Here is a 16,642-nt window from a genome sequence, read left to right as displayed (position 1 = left end):
CAGAGGGTAGTTTAATTTAGAATCTTAGCTTTGGGAGTTAAGGGTGGGAGTTAAAATCTCCTCTCTCTGAGCACTAGGGAGGGTTTTAACCTCCGACTTCCGGATTACAAGACCGGCGCTCTGGCGCTGAGCTACTAGGGCAGGCTCATTGGAGGGCTTTAATTTCGGCCCAGCCGGCTAAGGGGGAAAGAACTAGGAAGATGGTGAAGTAAATTACAGAGGCGACTTGTCCGATAATAATGAAGGGGTGTTCTACAGGTATGCCTCCGATTCAGGTGAGGATGAGTATATCTGCTACTAAGGCCCAAAATAAGAATTGGGTGAGTGGTCGAAAGGTAAGTCCTCGTTGTTTAGAAGTGTGTAGGATGGGGACAACCATGAGGACAAGGATCGAGAATAAAAGGGCAAGTACTCCTCCCAGCTTGTTGGGGATGGATCGTAGGATTGCGTAAGCGAATAGGAAGTATCATTCGGGTTTAATATGAGGTGGGGTCACTAGGGGGTTGGCAGGCGTAAAATTGTCTGGGTCCCCTAGGAGATTTGGTGCAAAAAGAGCTAAGGATGTTAGGCCTAGGAGTATGGCTACGAATCCTAGGAGATCTTTGTATGAGAAGTAAGGGTGGAATGAGATTTTATCAGCATCAGAGTTAATCCCTGCAGGGTTATTAGATCCTGTTTCATGAAGGAACAGAAGGTGAAGGACCGTAGCGGCTGCAATGACGAAGGGGAATAGGAAGTGAAAGGCGAAAAATCGTGTTAGAGTGGCGTTGTCAACGGAGAAGCCCCCTCAAATTCATTGTACTAGGGCGCCTCCTACGTATGGTACAGCTGAGAGGAGGTTTGTAATTACAGTGGCCCCTCAGAATGATATTTGTCCTCACGGGAGGACGTAGCCTACAAAGGCAGTTATTATAGTGAGAAGTAAAAGTACAACTCCGATATTCCAGGTTTCTTTGTAGAGGTACGAGCCGTAGTAAAGTCCTCGGGCGATATGTATATAAATACAGATAAAAAAGAAAGATGCTCCGTTGGCATGGATGTTTCGAATGAGTCAGCCGTAACTAACATCTCGGCAGATGTGGCAAACAGAGGAGAAAGCTGTTGAAATGTCGGAGGTATAGTGCATGGCTAGGAAGAGCCCGGTAAGAATTTGGGTAGCTAAACATAGGCCTAGTAGTGAGCCAAAGTTTCACCAGACTGAGATATTAGAAGGTGCTGGGAGGTCGACTAGTGCGTCATTAGCGATTTTTAGGAGAGGGTGGGTTTTTCGGAGGTTGGCCATTAGGTTCTTGTAGTTGAATAACAACGGTGGTTTTTCAAGTCATTAGTTTCGGTTAGAGTCCGAGCAGGAATTATGACTTATCTTGTGTCTTTGTTTCTTTTAGGGCTGGTTTTAGGGCTTGTAGCTGTTGCATCTAACCCTGCACCTTACTTTGCTGCTTTGGGGTTGGTTGTAGCAGCAGGTGTGGGTTGTGGGGTTTTGGTGGGTCACGGGGGATCTTTCTTGTCTTTAGTACTATTTTTGATTTACTTGGGGGGGATGCTTGTGGTATTTGCTTATTCAGCGGCTTTGGCTGCTGAGCCTTTTCCGGAGTCTTGAGGGGATCGTTCGGTCTTAGGGTATGTGGTGGTATATACGGTGGGGGTGGTGTTGGTGGCAGGTCTATTCTGGGGTGGGTGGTATGAAACCTCATGGGTAGCAGTGGACGAGTTTAAGGAGTTTTCTGTATTGCGTGGGGATACAAGTGGGGTGGCATTGATATACTCTCATGGAGGGGGGATATTAATTGCGTGCGCGTGGGTACTCCTATTAACACTTTTTGTGGTGTTGGAATTAACACGGGGATTGAGTCGGGGGGCGCTTCGAGCAGTTTAGGTTAATGTTAATAGAACAGCTAGAGTTGTTGAAAGGAAAAATAGGGTGAGGTATGTTTTAATTATGCCTTGTTGGATATTACTTGTTGTTGTGACTATTAGGCAGGTGAGTTGAAATAATTCCTTCGGACCTACTTTCTCAAATCATGTGTGATCTACCATTTGGCTGGCGATGGTTTGTCCTAAAGTTAAGTTTAGCTTTGGGGTCAATCGGTGGATGATGGCGGGGAAGAATCCCAGTATGTTGGAGAAGTTATGTAGTGTAAGGGTTGGGTGTAGTTTAAATTGTTTGTTAGTTAGTGACGCAAGTTCTAATGCAATGAGAAGGCCCGAGATAGTAACCAGGAGAGCGGCTAATTTTAAGTGGGTGGGCATGGTTATTACGGGGGTGTTGGTGGGTAGGAAGTTTGAGGTAATTAGAAGCCCCGCAATGATGCTTCCTCAGGCTAGTCGCTTGATTGGGTTAATTACGGATGGGTTATTTTCATTAACAGGGGCTGTTGCCGTAAAGCGGGGGTGTCCTATGGAGACAAAAAAGATGACTCGGAGGCTATAAATGGCAGTAAATGAGGTGGCTAGTAAGGTAAGAGTAAGGGCTCAGGCGTTGAGGTGGGAGGTGTTTAAGGCTTCAATAATAGCGTCTTTGGAGAAGAACCCAGCTAAGAATGGGGTGCCAGTTAGTGCAAGGCTTCCGATTGTGAGGCAAGAGGATGTAGAGGGGGTGAGGTTGTGTATACCACCTATTTTTCGAATGTCTTGCTCATCGTTTAAACTATGAATAATTGAGCCTGAGCATAGGAAAAGTATAGCTTTAAAGAATGCGTGGGTGCAGATGTGGAGGAAGGCTAGTTGTGGTTGATTAAGTCCGATGGTGACTATTATAAGCCCTAGTTGGCTGGATGTAGAGAATGCGACAATTTTTTTGATGTCATTTTGGGTGAGGGCGCAGGTAGCGGTGAAGAGGGTAGTTAGGGCTCCTAGGCATAAGCATACGGTTAAGGCTGTTTGGTTATCTTCTATTAGAGGGTGGAGTCGAATTAATAGGAAGATGCCCGCCACGACCATGGTGCTGGAGTGTAGTAGGGCAGATACCGGCGTAGGACCCTCTATCGCGGAGGGAAGTCACGGGTGAAGTCCAAATTGCGCTGATTTGCCGGTGGCGGCTAGAATGAGGCCTATAAGAGGGAGTGTGAGGTCAAGTCCTTTTGAAGAGGCAAATATTTGTTGAATTTCTCAGGAGTTTAGGTTTGTTGCGAACCAGGCTATACTTAGGATAAGTCCGATGTCTCCTACTCGGTTGTAAATTACAGCTTGTATAGCAGCTGTGTTAGCGTCAGCTCGTCCGTGTCATCATCCAATGAGGAGAAATGATATAATTCCGACTCCCTCTCAGCCGATAAATAGTTGGAACATGTTGTTGGCGGTTACTAAAATAATTATGGCGATTAGGAAGAGGAGGAGGTACTTAAAGAATCGGTTTATGTTGGGGTCGGCGTGTATATATCAGGATGCGAATTCTAGAATAGATCAGGTTACGTACAGGGCAATAGGGGTAAAAATAATGGAGTAGTGGTCAAATTTAAAGCTAAGGTTAATGTCAAAGGTTGTGGTGTTTATTCATTGTCAGTTAGTCACGATAGTTTCGGTTCCTTGGTCTAGGAAGACAAAAAGGGGGAGCAGGCTCACTAGGAAGGCTATTTTGATAGCAGTTTTTACGTGAGTAAGGGCCCAGTTTTTGTGTTGGGGGGTTGGGGTGAGGGTGGTAATAAGAGGATAAATTAGAAGTGTGAAGATTATTAAAAGGGATGAGCTTAAGATGAGTGTAGTCGGGTGCATAGCTGCTACTTGGATTTGCACCAAGAGTTTTGGTTCCTAAGACCAATGGATGAGCTATTATCCTTTAGAAGCACGAGTGAACCACAGAATTTAACTGAGGGGGCAGAAGATTAGCAGTCTCTGTTATCAACAGATTTCTCTCGGTGGATAAGAGGATTTTAACCTCTATTTTTAGAATCACAATCTAATGTCTTGGTTAAACTATATCTACAGAAACATCAGCCTCACATGAGCTCAGGCTTTAGGATTAGAAGGACAATTGGGATGAGGTGCAGAATAATAAGTAGGTGTTCTCGGGTGTGGGTGGGTTCAAGAGCAATAATATGGGAAGGTAGGGGTCCCCGTTGAGTTATTAAGAACAGATAAAGGGAGTAGCTTGCTGTAATTAACGTGCCTAGTCCCGTGAGAATAAGGGTTCAATACGACCAGTTAAATATAGAAGTGATGATTATTAGTTCTCCTATTAGGTTGGGGAGAGGGGGGAGGGCCAGATTTGCTAAACTAGCTACAAATCACCAAGTGGTTATTAAGGGGAGAATTATTTGTATTCCTCGGGCAAGTAGTATGGTTCGGCTGTGGGTGCGTTCGTAGCTAGTATTGGCTAAGCAGAATAGCGCTGAGGAGGCAAGGCCGTGTGCGATTATGAGAATAATTGCACCAGTAAATCCTCAAGGTGTTTGAATTAAAATACCCCCTGCGACTAATCCTATGTGGCCGACTGAAGAGTATGCGATTAGTGATTTCAGGTCTGTTTGACGTAGGCAAATAGATCCTGTTATAATGATACCTCACAAGGCCAAAACAATAAAGGGGTAGGCCAGTTCTTTGGTTAACGGGTCTAGTATAACTATTATACGTATTATGCCGTATCCTCCCAGCTTGAGGAGAACAGCCGCTAGGATTATGGATCCGGCGATTGGAGCTTCTACGTGGGCTTTTGGGAGTCAAAGGTGAACACCGTATAGGGGTATTTTTACAAGGAAGGCTAAAAGGCAGGCAGCTCATCACAGTTTATCTCCTCACGTTAGAAGGTGTAGGGGTTGCGTATACTGCAGGGTAAACATAGATAGGGTTCCGTTGTCGTTTTGTATAAGAAGCAGGGCCACGAGGAGGGGTAGGGAGCCAGCTAGGGTATAAAATAAGAAGTAGGTACCGGCATTGAGGCGTTCAGTTTGATTTCCTCATCGGGTGATAATAATAAGGGTGGGGAGTAGCGTGGCTTCGAATATGACGTAAAATATGATAATTTCAGTGGCCCCGAATGCTAATACTAGAAACGTTTGAAGGGAGACCAGGAGGGAGATGTAGGCTCGCTGGCGATTTAAGGGTTCAGGAGAGAGGTGGCTTTGGCTAGCAAGAATTATAAGGGGAAGTAGTCAGCAGGTTAATACTAGCAGGGGTGTTGATAGGGGGTCAGTTGCTAAATAGAGGTTGGAGGAGGATCATCCGGTTTCTGACGATCATTTAAGTCAGGATAAACTTGCTAGGGCAATAATTAAACTTTGGGCGATTGATGTAGTTCATAATCATTTCGCGGGGCTGAGTCAGATCGTTGGAAAAAGCATGAGTGTGGGGATGAGGATCTTTAACATTGGAGGAGGTTTAAGCTTTGGAGGCGGTCTGTGCCGTGTGTTCGTGCAGTTGCTACTAGTAGGGCTAACCCTGCGCTGGCTTCACAGGCTGAGAACGCTAGGAGAAGTATCGGGGCCACTGAGTAGCCAGTCGCTTCCATTTGGAGGGCTCAGAGGGAGAGGGCGATGAATAGAGAGAGTATTATTCCTTCTAGGCATAGAAGGGCTGAGAGAAGGTGGGTGCGGTGAAACGCGAGTCCTATAAGCCCTAAAATAAAGGCTGAGGTAAAGCTGAAGTGTACTGGTGTCATAAGGCGGTCATGGACTTAAACCATGGTCTTTTGAGCCGAAATCAAGGGTCTTGTTTTGGACTAACTCCGTACTCGGCTCATTCTAAGCCTCCTTGGGTTCATTCATAGATTAAGCCAAGAGTAAGAAGGGCTAGAACGGCAGTGGATCAGATGAGTGTCAGGGTCGGGGTGTGGAGTTGATCCCCTCAAGGTAGGGGCAAAAGGAGGGCGATTTCTAGATCAAATAGGAGGAATAAGATCGCGATTAGAAAGAAGCGTAAGGAGAAGGGCAGGCGGGCGGACCCTAAGGGGTCAAATCCACATTCGTAGGGGGATAACTTCTCTGCGTCTGGGGAGATTTGTGGTAATCAGAAAGAAATAGTGGCTAGTACTGCGGATAATGTGATGGTAATAGTGATGATTGTTGTGATTAAATTCATTATCTTTCCTTGGATTTTAACCAAGACCGGGTGATTGGAAGTCACTTATACGTATTAATACTAGAAAGATTATGAGCCTCATCAGTAAATAGAGACGTATAGGAAGAGCCATACAACGTCTACAAAGTGTCAATATCAGGCAGCAGCTTCAAAGCCAAAATGATGTTCAGATGTAAAGTGGTATTGAACTTGTCGTAGAAGGCAAACGGCCAGAAAGGTAGAGCCAATAATTACGTGTAGGCCATGGAATCCTGTAGCGACAAAGAAAGTAGAGCCGTATACGCCGTCAGCGATTGTAAATGGGGCTTCGTAGTATTCTATACCTTGTAGGAAAGTGAAGTAAAATCCCAGTAAGATAGTGAGAGTAAGAGCTTGAATGGTTTGTTTTCGTTCACCTTCTATGATGCTGTGGTGGGCTCATGTTACGGTGACACCAGATGCTAGAAGGACTGCAGTATTAAGAAGGGGTACCTCAAAGGGGTCTAGAGTAGTAATACCTGCGGGGGGTCAGCAACCTCCTAATTCAGGTGTGGGGGCGAGGCTGGCGTGGTAGAAGGCTCAGAAGAAACCTAAGAAAAAGAATACCTCGGAGGTAATAAATAAGATTATGCCATATCGTAGCCCTTTTTGGACTGGGGGCGTGTGGTGTCCTTGAAAGGTACCTTCTCGGATGATATCCCGCCATCATTGGTATATGGTTAGAAGTAAGAGAATGTTACCTAAGGTAAGAAGTGTGAGCGAGTGGAAATGGAATCAGACTGCAGTGCCTGATGTAAGTAAAAGGGCGGCAATTGCGCCGGTCAGAGGTCAGGGGCTTGGGTCAACCATGTGGTATGCGTGTGCTTGGTGTGCCATTAAACGTTTTCTTGTAAATAGAGGCTTAGGAGTAAGACAAAAACGTAGGCTTGAATCATGGCTACGGCGATTTCGAGAAGGGTGAGTAGAAAGAGGACAATAGAAGTTAGGATTGCTACTGTAGGTATTATAGGTAGAAGAACAAAGGCTGCTGTAGCAATTAGTTGGTGGCCTGCTGTGAGATTGGCTGTAAGTCGTACGCCAAGGGCGGGGCGGATAAAAAGGCTAATTGTTTCGATAATGATCAGTACTGGGATCAGTGGAACGGGGGTTCCTTCAGGCAATAAATGGCCGAGGGCGGCCGTAGGTTGGTTTCGTATGCCGATAATTACTGTAGCAAGCCACAGTGGGACTGCGAGGCCCATATTTAGGGAGAGCTGTGTGGTCGGGGTGAATGTATATGGAAGTAGGCCAAGTATATTTAGGGTAATAAGAAATAGTATGAGGGAAGTTAGTAGAGCTGCTCACTTGTGACCGCCTAGATTTAGCGGTAAAAGAAGTTGCTGGGTAAATCGGTTGATGAACCACCCTTGCAGGGTAATTAGGCGGTTGTTTAATCATCGGGCAGAGGGGGTAGGGAAAAGAATTCATGGGAGGGTTAATGCTACGGCGATAAGTGGGATACCTAGGTATGTGGGGCTCATAAATTGGTCGAAGAAGCTTAGTGTCATGGTCAGTTTCAGGGTTCGGGCTTAGCTTTTTCAGTGCTTTGTGAGGTAGGCTCATTTGTGAAAGTGTGGCCAAGGACTTTTGGGGGAATAACAGTTAGGAAAACCAGTCACGAGAATACTAAAATAGCAAATCAGGGGGCGGGGTTGAGTTGGGGCATGTCACTAGGGGTGGTTGGGGGCCACCAATCTTTAGCTTAAAAGGCTAACGCTATTCCCGATTTAGCTTCTTAGTGAGGCATCTTCAAGTATCATAGTGGATCATTTCTCGAAGTGTTCTAGGGGTACCGCTTCAACAACGATAGGTATGAAGCTATGGTTAGCCCCGCAGATCTCAGAACATTGTCCGTAGAATACTCCAGGTCGAGAGGCAATAAAGGCTGTTTGGTTTAATCGTCCTGGAACTGCGTCTATCTTTACACCTAAAGAAGGAACGGCTCAGGAGTGAAGGACGTCTTCAGCTGAGACGAGAACTCGGATTGGGGATTCTACAGGGACAACTATTCGATGATCTGTCTCTAGAAGACGGAATTGGCCTGGCACTAAATCTTGAGTGGGGACTATGTAAGAGTCAAAGCCTAAATCTTCGTAGTCGGTATATTCATAGCTTCAATATCATTGGTGGCCTATTGCTTTAATAGTAAGGTGGGGGTCGTTAATTTCGTCCATAAGATAGAGAATTCGGAGGGAAGGGAGAGCGATGAGAATAAGGATAACTGCTGGGAGGACAGTCCAAACGATCTCGATTTCTTGAGAATCAAGGATATACATATTAGTAAGTTTAGTAGAGACTATTGCTACGATGATATAAAGCACTAGTGTGCTGATAAGAAGAACAATCATAAGAGCGTGGTCGTGGAAATGAAGAAGTTCTTCTATTACAGGGGAGGCCGCGTCTTGGAATCCTAGTTGTGAGGGATGTGCCATTCTAGCTAAGTGCTTAAGACACGCGGGGTTTAACCCACAATTTTGCCTTGACCAGGCAGTGTAATAGACTAGTTTTACTAGTGTCTTATAGAAGAAAGTGGCAGAGTGGTTATGCGGTTGGCTTGAAACCAGCACATGGGGGTTCAATTCCTCCCTTTCTCGTTAGTTTGCTTGTACTTGGACAAATGCTGGTTCTTCAAATGTGTGGTAGGGTGGGGGGCATCCGTGTAGTCATTCTACGTTTGTTGAAGTTAGTTCGATTGATGCTACCTCTCGTTTGGCAGCAAAAGCTTCTCAAAGAATAAATAGGAACATAATTACAGCTACTAGGGATACAAGGGATCCGATTGAGGATACAGTGTTTCACAGTGTATAGGCGTCTGGGTAATCAGAGTACCGTCGTGGTATCCCTGCGAGGCCTAGGAAATGCTGTGGGAAAAAGGTTAAATTTACACCGATAAATATAATTCCAAAATGGATTTTGGTTCATGTGCTGTGGAGGGTGTACCCTGTAAATAGCGGGAACCAGTGTACGAAAGCGCCTATAATGGCAAATACAGCTCCTATAGATAGTACGTAGTGGAAATGAGCAACTACGTAATAAGTGTCATGTAGAACAATGTCTAATGAGGAGTTAGCAAGGACAATACCTGTAAGTCCACCCACTGTGAACAGGAAAATAAACCCTAAGGCTCAAAGAAGTGGTGTTTCTCATTTGATTGAGCCTCCGTGTAGTGTAGCTAGTCAGCTAAATACTTTTACTCCTGTGGGGATAGCGATAATCATGGTGGCAGATGTAAAGTAAGCACGAGTGTCCACGTCTATCCCTACAGTGAACATATGGTGGGCTCAAACGATAAATCCTAACAACCCGATGGCTATTATAGCTCAGACCATTCCTATATACCCGAAGGGTTCCTTTTTGCCGGAGTAGTACGCAACGATGTGTGAAATTATACCAAAGCCTGGGAGGATGAGAATATAGACCTCTGGGTGGCTGAAGAATCAAAAGAGGTGTTGGTATAAAATTGGATCTCCCCCGCCTGCCGGGTCAAAGAAAGTGGTGTTTAGATTTCGGTCTGTAAGTAACATAGTAATGCCTGCTGCCAGGACGGGGAGGGAAAGTAACAGAAGGACAGCAGTAACTAGCACGGCTCAAACGAATAGGGGGGTTTGGTACTGAGAGATGGCTGGAGGTTTTATGTTAATAATGGTCGTAATAAAATTAATGGCTCCTAAAATTGAGGAGATTCCAGCTAAATGAAGGGAGAAGATAGTTAAATCAACAGAGGCTCCTGCGTGGGCGAGGTTGCCGGCTAGAGGGGGGTATACTGTTCATCCAGTACCCGCGCCGGCTTCAACTCCTGATGAAGACAGGAGGAGGAGAAAGGATGGAGGAAGGAGTCAGAAGCTTATGTTATTTATTCGAGGGAATGCCATATCAGGGGCTCCGATTATTAGGGGAATTAATCAGTTTCCAAAGCCCCCGATTATAATTGGCATGACTATAAAGAAAATCATAACGAAGGCATGGGCTGTGACGATCACGTTATAGATTTGGTCATCCCCCAGAAGAGCGCCCGGCTGGCTTAGTTCCGCCCGAATCAGTAGACTCAGGGCGGTGCCTACTATCCCGGCTCAGGCACCAAATACTAAATAGAGGGTGCCAATGTCTTTGTGGTTGGTTGAGAAAAATCATCGTGTGATTGCCACAGGATGGGTGGCTGAGAGCTTAAGCGGTGGATTGTAGCTCCATAAACAGAGGTTTGACTCCTCTCCTTATCAAGCCCTGTGGTGTACCACACGTTAGATTGCAAATCTGAAGAAGTAGGCTAATAGCCTGCCGGGGCTTTCCCCGCCTCGCTCCCCCCCCCGGGGGCGGGGGAAAGTAGATGGATGCTCGCTGGATAGAGCGCTTAGCTGTTAACTAAGAGTTTGTAGGATCGAGGCCTTCCCACCTAGAAAGGCTTTAGCTTAATTAAAGTGTCTGGGTTGCATTCAGAAGATGTGGGATAAAGTCCTGCAAGTCTTACAAGGGCTGGGGGATTTCACCCCCGTTTAGAGCTTTGAAGGCTCTTGGTCTAAGTACTATCCTAAGCCCTTATTACAAAGCTAATATCGCAGTCACAGCTGGTGTGAGGGGTAGTAGTCCTAGGGCTATAATAGTAGTAATTGAAAGGGGTAGGGTAATTATGGTAAAGTTGAGGCGTCATGGGGCAGTAGCAGTTAGGGTGTTGGGATAAATAGTGAGGGTTAAGGCGTAGCAGAGTCGTAGATAAAAGTAAAGGCTTAGGAGGGCTGTTATAGCAGCTAGTGTGGCAGATAGTGGGAGTCCCTGTTTCGTTAGTTCTTGCAAAATAAGTCATTTTGGTATAAAGCCTGAGAGAGGGGGGAGACCTCCAAGGGACAATAATACAAGAGCGGTTAATGCGGCAAGGGTCGGGGATTTAGTTCATGAAGTTGCGAGAGTATTGATGGTTAAAGAGTTGTTGGTTTTTAATGTGAGGAAGGCTGAAGATGTCATGACGATATACAGGGAGAGACTGAGGAGTGTGAGAGAGGGTGCGAATTGTAGAATTAGTACTATTCATCCTAGATGGGCAATTGGAAGATATGCTAGAATTTTACGTAGTTGGGTTTGATTAAGTCCACCTCAGCCTCCCACAAGTGTTGATAGAAGGCCGATTGTGACAAGTAGGGAAGAATTGATGGTTGGGGCTACTTGAATTATAAGTGCAAAGGGTGCGAGTTTTTGTCAGGTCGACAGGATTAATCCTGTAGTGAGTTCAAGTCCCTGAAGGACTTCTGGTAGTCAGAAGTGAACGGGTGCTAGTCCAAGTTTGAGGGCGAGGGCTAATATTACTGTTGTAGTTGCTAGTGGGTGTGATAGCTGGTGAATTTCTCACTCCCCGACTAGTCAGGCGTTGGTGGTGCTGGCAAAAAGGATTATTGCTGCGGCGGTTGCTTGTGTCAAAAAATACTTGGTTGTTGCTTCGATTGCTCGGGGGTGGTGTTGTTGCGCTATGATCGGGATAATGGCTAGGGTATTGATTTCTAGGCCTATTCATGCAAGTAGTCAGTGGGAGCTGGCAAAGGTGAGGACTGTGCCTAGTCCTAGGCTAGAAAGTAAGATGGTGAGTACGTAGGGGTTCATTAGTAAGGGAAGGATTTTAACCAACATATTCGGGGTATGGGCCCGAAAGCTTAATTAGCTGACCTTACTAGAAAGTGGTGTAGTGGAAGCACCAAGAGTTTTGATCTCTTGAGGATGGGTTCGAGCCCCTTCTCTCTAGAATTGAGGGGACTTGAACCCCTATTAGCCACGCTATCAAGGTGGTCCTTAAGCATTCAGGCACAATTCCGGGCTAAAGCTGAGGGGGGAGGCCTGCTAGTGCGATGGGAAGTGCTAAATGTCATAGTACAAGGGCCAGAGTCAGGGGTAGGAAGCTTTTCCAAACTAAATGTATGAGTTGATCATACCGAAATCGCGGGTAGGAAGCTCGTACTCATAAAAATACAACGGAGAGGAGGGCGGCTTTCGTTATTAGGTTTAGGGCAGTTAGTTCAGGGAAAGCAGGGATGTGGGATGCGCCTAAAAATAGGACGGCTGAGAGCGTATTTATTAGAAGGATATTAGCATATTCGGCTAGGAAAAATAGGGCAAAGGGCCCTCCAGCATATTCTACATTGAATCCGGAGACTAATTCTGACTCTCCTTCTGTGAGGTCAAAGGGTGCACGGTTTGTCTCCGCGAGGGTAGAAATGTATCATATGGCGGCAAGTGGTCAGGCCGGCACGAGTAGTCAGATGCTTTCTTGGGCTACGTTGAAGGTTTGAAGAGTAAATCCTCCCGTGATGATAATTACGCTGAGTAAGATCAAGCCTAGGCTAACTTCGTAGGAAATAGTTTGTGCCACTGCCCGGAGTTCGCCAATTAAAGCGTATTTGGAGTTTGATGCCCATCCTGACCCTAAAATAGAATACACGGCCAGGCTGGATAGTGCAAGTACAAATAGTACTCCGAGGTTAAGATCTGTAACAGGGTAAGGAATAGGTATGGGGGCTCATAGAGTGAGTGCAAGTGTAAGGGCAAGTATGGGTGTAGCGAGAAATAGAAAGGGTGAAGAGGTGGAAGGTCGAACCGTTTCTTTAATAAATAGTTTTAGGCCGTCTGCGATGGGTTGTAGTAGTCCGTAGGGGCCGACGATGTTGGGCCCTTTTCGGAGTTGCATGTACCCAAGGACTTTTCGTTCAAGTAGGGTGAGGAAAGCAACTGCTAACAGAACGGGTACAATGTATGCTAGTGGATTAATAACGTGGGTAATTAGGGTAATCATAGCTAAGGAGAGGGTTTGAACCTCTGAGAAAGAGGGCTTAGGCCTCTCGCAAATTACCGGGCTCTGCCACCTTAGCGCGCCGTTCTTTTAGGCAATCTTGGTGTGCCCCCTTGTCTGTTTTAGTTGCCTTCATCAGGTGGGGGTGGGGCGTGCCTCAAGCATGGGCCCCTTCTTTCCGGTCCTTTCGTACTAGGAAACATCACTTCATAGATAGAAACTGACCTGGATTACTCCGGTCTGAACTCAGATCACGTAGGACTTTAATCGTTGAACAAACGAACCCTTAATAGCGGCTGCACCATTAGGATGTCCTGATCCAACATCGAGGTCGTAAACCCCCTCGTCGATAGGGACTCTGGGAGAGGATTGCGCTGTTATCCCTAGGGTAACTCGGTCCGTTGAATGCGTTCGCCGGATCATATTTGGTCAGATATTCTGGTGCTTAGAGCTGTAGCTCTCGGCTGGTGGGGCAGTGCCCCCCAGTCCACAGTGGGGGCTTAATTTTCCCCCCGCGGTCGCCCCAACCAAAGACATATGGGCTAGGGGTCTACTGCGTTTTTACTTGTTAATTCAAGGTTGCTTGACGTGATCTGCCTGGTGTCTAAAGCTCCATAGGGTCTTCTCGTCTTATGTGCTTATGTCCGCTTCTGCACGGGCAGATCAATTTCATTGACTTGGAAGAGGAGACAGCTAAGCCCTCGTGATGCCATTCATACAGGTCTTCATTTAAAAGACAAGTGATTGCGCTACCTTCGCACGGTCAAAATACCGCGGCCGTTAAACCCATAGTCACAGGGCAGGCGGACCTCTATGTTTTGATTTGCAAGAGGCGATGTTTTTGGTAAACAGGCGAGGCTTGTGTTTGCCGAGTTCCTTCTCTTCCTTTGGGTCTTTCCCTTGGGGCACTCCTGTGTGGGGGTAACGATTTGTTGGTGTAGGTTTTTCTTGGTGTTTGTTCTGGCCTACAGTTCCCTCTTGGTTTGGGTTCGTTATTTGTCGGTGGGGGGTCCGGTCCGACTTACACATGTGCTGGGAGAGAGTTGTACTCTCTTATTACTCATTCTAGCATAATCTCTTCCATGGGGGCATGGAACGGCTTAGTACGGTTAGGGGGGTGGGATTTCTTATCAGGATAAGAGGTTTGTATCTGTCTGAGCTTTAACGCTTTCTGTGCAGGTGGCTGCTCTTAGGCCCACTGTAACAGGTTACCTTGGAACTATGATCCTTAGCCGCCTGTTAAGGTTGTGTCCTTGTTCAAAGGAGCTGTACCTCCTTTGACTAACTCTCCTGGTTTCTTTGGGACAATATTAGTTTTACCTTAAGGTCCTAAGAAAGCCGGGGGGCTGAACTTCTATTCATTTCCTAAGCAACCAGCTATAACTAGGCTCGATAGGTTTATCACCTCTACTCGGGGCTCGTCCCACTCTTTTGCCACAGAGACGGGTTGGCCCTACAATAGGCTGTCCCGGAGTAGCTCGTCTAGTTTCGGGGGCCTAAACTAAAGTTCTCTTTGCTCAGGTGTGCTGGCTAAATCATGATGCAAAAGGTACGAGATTTAATCTCTGCTTCTCTAGGCTTAAATGGGTTATTTCAATTCTCTTTCAGCTTCCCCTTGCGGTACTTTTTCTGTTGCTCAATTATCTCCTTTTCGGTCGCCCCTACTAAGGTGGAAAAATGGTTTGTTGACTTAATTCTAAGTTTTATTGGGGTATGTATGTTGTGGTGTTGGACCAAATATGTTGGCTAGCTAGTCAGCTCAGGGTGACCCGATTTGCACGGATGTCTTCTCGGTGTAAGGGAGGTGCTTTCCTATTTTAGCTACACTCTGGTTATTCCAAGCGCACCTTCCGGTACACTTACCATGTTACGACTTGCCTCCCCTTTGTTCGGTTAACTTCTTAGTTAGAAGGACAGGTTGAACTTGGGGAGAGTGACGGGCGGTGTGTGCGCGCCTCAGAGCCAGTTTCAAGAGAACTCTCTGTTTTCTGTTTACTGCTAAATTTCACCTTCGGACGCTGATTTCACAGCGTGGTTCGTAGTGCTCTAATTTAGAGAATGTAGCCCATTTCTTCCCACCTCATGCGCTACACCTCGACCTGACGTTTTGGTTTTGCCCATTTTGCTACTATGGGGCCTTCACAGGGTAAGCTGACGACGGTGGTATATAGGCGGGTAAAACAAGGGGTGGTGAGGTTGAACGGGGGTTATCGGTTCTAGAACAGGCTCCTCTAGGTGGGTCTGAGGCACCGCCAAGTCCTTTGGGTTTTAAGCTGGCGCTTGTAGTTCCCTGGCGGATATCAATTGTATATTTCTATCAAGGTTTACGGCTAGGCATAGTGGGTATCTAATCCCAGTTTGTTTCTTAGCTGTCGTGGGGTCAGGCATAGTTAAACGCTGCTTTCGCAGTAGGTCTTCGTGCTCCCAGGTGCGTATGACGGCTGAGGGGGTGTTCGGCTTTATTAAATATTTTCCATAACCACTCTTTACGCCGGTAGTTATCAACTAGGGTCTCTCGTATAACCGCGGTGGCTGGCACGAGTTTTACCGGCCCTCTTAACCTTAACTAAGTCAAGCTTTCGCTTATGGCTTAATATTTATCACTGCTGAGTTTCCTTGGGGGTGTGGCTTAGCAAGGCGTCGTGGGCTGCCTGGGCGTGCCTGATGCCGGCTCCTCGTCCCCGGGCAGGGATTAAGGGCATCCTCACAGGAATGCGGAGACTTGCATGTGTAAGTTCAGTTAGAGCTGATAGTAAAGTCAGGACCAAGCCTTTGTGCTAGCGGGACTTTCTAGGGTCCGTCTTAACAGCTTCAGTGTTATGCTTTAGTTAAGCTACGTCAGCGGCGGGCTGTGCGTGGAAATGGCATTGATAACAGCGTTGTTGGTGCTAGGTGCTACAAAGTGGATCGAAAAGTTTATTAATGTATACTTTATTTATGGAAGTGTACGCATTACAGCGCTGTCGGTGCCAAATGCTAAAGTGCATAAAAGTTTATTAATGTATAAAAAAAATATTGCTGATTTGAGACTTCCTGGTTTAGGGGTTTAACAGGAACATAAGGATCTTTCAGCTTAGGGGGGTAGGGGGGTTTACCGCGCAAAAGCCGGGAGCGATCTTAGGTATCTGTGAAGAAAATAATTGACCTTATGCACTTGATATCCAAGTATGTGATTCTTTATAGAATATCATTTCACCATGATACATGGGTTCTCTGGAATTCAAGATCTAGTTCGACCTTGTTAGACTTCTTTGCTTGCACTTGTATATGCAAGCTGAAAGGAAAAGAAAAAAAAAAGAGAACCCTATGCATATAAGAGAACGCCCGGCTTGGTGGGTAACGGGCAATAAGATTGACACCATTAACCAGATGCTTTACATTCGGCTTTCAGGGGCTGGTTTCTTAAGGATAGCCCTTGACTTAGGAACCAAATGCCAGGAATAATTCACGAGATGCGACCTAATACGATATCTGCCCCTGACCATCAATAAGAGTATGCCTACCGATAAATCGTTGGTCGGTTCTTACTACATTAAGCCGGACTGATGCTGAAAGTTGGTGGGTAAAGACGGAGCCCGTGTTAATTGGAGTTTTATTGATATAGCAATTAATCAGTTTAAAACAACTTAGTTGGTTATTATCACGTGTTTGGCTTAATGTAAACCTTGGATTTGTGCTGATGTATGAGGGGTTAAAAATCACCGTATGTTGATAATACATATAATGTACTACTCACAAGCAGTATTATATATGGGTAAATACATAATATGTAATATTATACATAGATGTAGTATAACATTGGGTTTACAAGTTATAACATTTACAGTTGTACATAGCTGTAGCCGT

At 46.0% G+C, this 16,642-nt stretch overlaps 13 protein-coding genes across 13 annotated transcripts, besides 26 other annotated features; 1 reads left to right on the top strand and 12 right to left on the bottom strand. All coding sequences in view use genetic code 2, as the record gives it.

Annotated features, from left to right (window-relative positions):
* Positions 1-70, top strand: a tRNA (tRNA-Pro).
* Positions 70-141, bottom strand: a tRNA (tRNA-Thr).
* CYTB (cytochrome b) lies at positions 142-1,282 on the bottom strand. Its single transcript has one exon. A coding segment is annotated over exon 1 (1,141 nt).
* Positions 1,283-1,285: 3 nt separating this feature from the next.
* Positions 1,286-1,354, top strand: a tRNA (tRNA-Glu).
* ND6 (NADH dehydrogenase subunit 6) lies at positions 1,355-1,876 on the top strand. The gene has a single exon. It carries the CDS (start codon positions 1,355-1,357, stop codon positions 1,874-1,876), a length of 522 nt encoding a protein of 173 aa, NP_008301.1.
* ND5 (NADH dehydrogenase subunit 5) lies at positions 1,873-3,711 on the bottom strand. The gene has a single exon. The coding sequence runs from the start codon at positions 3,709-3,711 to the stop codon at positions 1,873-1,875; it is 1,839 nt and encodes a 612-aa protein (NP_008300.1).
* Positions 3,712-3,783, bottom strand: a tRNA (tRNA-Leu).
* A 1-nt stretch (position 3,784) lies between these two features.
* Positions 3,785-3,853, bottom strand: a tRNA (tRNA-Ser).
* Positions 3,854-3,922, bottom strand: a tRNA (tRNA-His).
* On the bottom strand, positions 3,923-5,303 carry ND4 (NADH dehydrogenase subunit 4). Its single transcript has one exon. A coding segment is annotated over exon 1 (1,381 nt).
* ND4L (NADH dehydrogenase subunit 4L) lies at positions 5,297-5,593 on the bottom strand. Its single transcript has one exon. It carries the CDS (start codon positions 5,591-5,593, stop codon positions 5,297-5,299), a length of 297 nt encoding a protein of 98 aa, NP_008298.1.
* Positions 5,594-5,662, bottom strand: a tRNA (tRNA-Arg).
* Position 5,663: 1 nt separating this feature from the next.
* On the bottom strand, positions 5,664-6,012 carry ND3 (NADH dehydrogenase subunit 3). Its single transcript has one exon. A coding segment is annotated over exon 1 (349 nt).
* Positions 6,013-6,082, bottom strand: a tRNA (tRNA-Gly).
* On the bottom strand, positions 6,082-6,867 carry COX3 (cytochrome c oxidase subunit III). The gene has a single exon. The coding sequence runs from the start codon at positions 6,865-6,867 to the stop codon at positions 6,082-6,084; it is 786 nt and encodes a 261-aa protein (NP_008296.1).
* Positions 6,867-7,538, bottom strand: ATP6 (ATP synthase F0 subunit 6). The gene has a single exon. It carries the CDS (start codon positions 7,536-7,538, stop codon positions 6,867-6,869), a length of 672 nt encoding a protein of 223 aa, NP_008295.1.
* Positions 7,529-7,696, bottom strand: ATP8 (ATP synthase F0 subunit 8). The gene has a single exon. It carries the CDS (start codon positions 7,694-7,696, stop codon positions 7,529-7,531), a length of 168 nt encoding a protein of 55 aa, NP_008294.1.
* Position 7,697: 1 nt separating this feature from the next.
* Positions 7,698-7,771, bottom strand: a tRNA (tRNA-Lys).
* Positions 7,772-8,462, bottom strand: COX2 (cytochrome c oxidase subunit II). Its single transcript has one exon. A coding segment is annotated over exon 1 (691 nt).
* Positions 8,463-8,476: 14 nt separating this feature from the next.
* Positions 8,477-8,549, bottom strand: a tRNA (tRNA-Asp).
* A 4-nt stretch (positions 8,550-8,553) lies between these two features.
* Positions 8,554-8,624, top strand: a tRNA (tRNA-Ser).
* On the bottom strand, positions 8,625-10,175 carry COX1 (cytochrome c oxidase subunit I). The gene has a single exon. It carries the CDS (start codon positions 10,173-10,175, stop codon positions 8,625-8,627), a length of 1,551 nt encoding a protein of 516 aa, NP_008292.1.
* A 1-nt stretch (position 10,176) lies between these two features.
* Positions 10,177-10,247, top strand: a tRNA (tRNA-Tyr).
* Positions 10,248-10,314, top strand: a tRNA (tRNA-Cys).
* Positions 10,315-10,351: an origin of replication (Origin of L-strand replication; putative).
* Positions 10,352-10,424, top strand: a tRNA (tRNA-Asn).
* A 1-nt stretch (position 10,425) lies between these two features.
* Positions 10,426-10,494, top strand: a tRNA (tRNA-Ala).
* Position 10,495: 1 nt separating this feature from the next.
* Positions 10,496-10,564, bottom strand: a tRNA (tRNA-Trp).
* A 2-nt stretch (positions 10,565-10,566) lies between these two features.
* On the bottom strand, positions 10,567-11,616 carry ND2 (NADH dehydrogenase subunit 2). The gene has a single exon. The coding sequence runs from the start codon at positions 11,614-11,616 to the stop codon at positions 10,567-10,569; it is 1,050 nt and encodes a 349-aa protein (NP_008291.1).
* Positions 11,617-11,685, bottom strand: a tRNA (tRNA-Met).
* Positions 11,685-11,755, top strand: a tRNA (tRNA-Gln).
* Positions 11,753-11,824, bottom strand: a tRNA (tRNA-Ile).
* Positions 11,825-11,827: 3 nt separating this feature from the next.
* On the bottom strand, positions 11,828-12,799 carry ND1 (NADH dehydrogenase subunit 1). The gene has a single exon. It carries the CDS (start codon positions 12,797-12,799, stop codon positions 11,828-11,830), a length of 972 nt encoding a protein of 323 aa, NP_008290.1.
* Positions 12,800-12,875, bottom strand: a tRNA (tRNA-Leu).
* Positions 12,876-14,555, bottom strand: an rRNA (16S ribosomal RNA).
* Positions 14,556-14,627, bottom strand: a tRNA (tRNA-Val).
* Positions 14,628-15,571, bottom strand: an rRNA (12S ribosomal RNA).
* Positions 15,572-15,639, bottom strand: a tRNA (tRNA-Phe).
* Positions 15,640-16,642: a D loop (control region).

The sequence above is a fragment of the Oncorhynchus mykiss genome (genome assembly GCF_013265735.2).
Source record: "Oncorhynchus mykiss mitochondrion complete genome".
In the NCBI taxonomy this organism is placed as follows: domain Eukaryota; kingdom Metazoa; phylum Chordata; class Actinopteri; order Salmoniformes; family Salmonidae; genus Oncorhynchus; species Oncorhynchus mykiss.
This window is presented reverse-complemented; position numbering and strand designations above follow the sequence as displayed.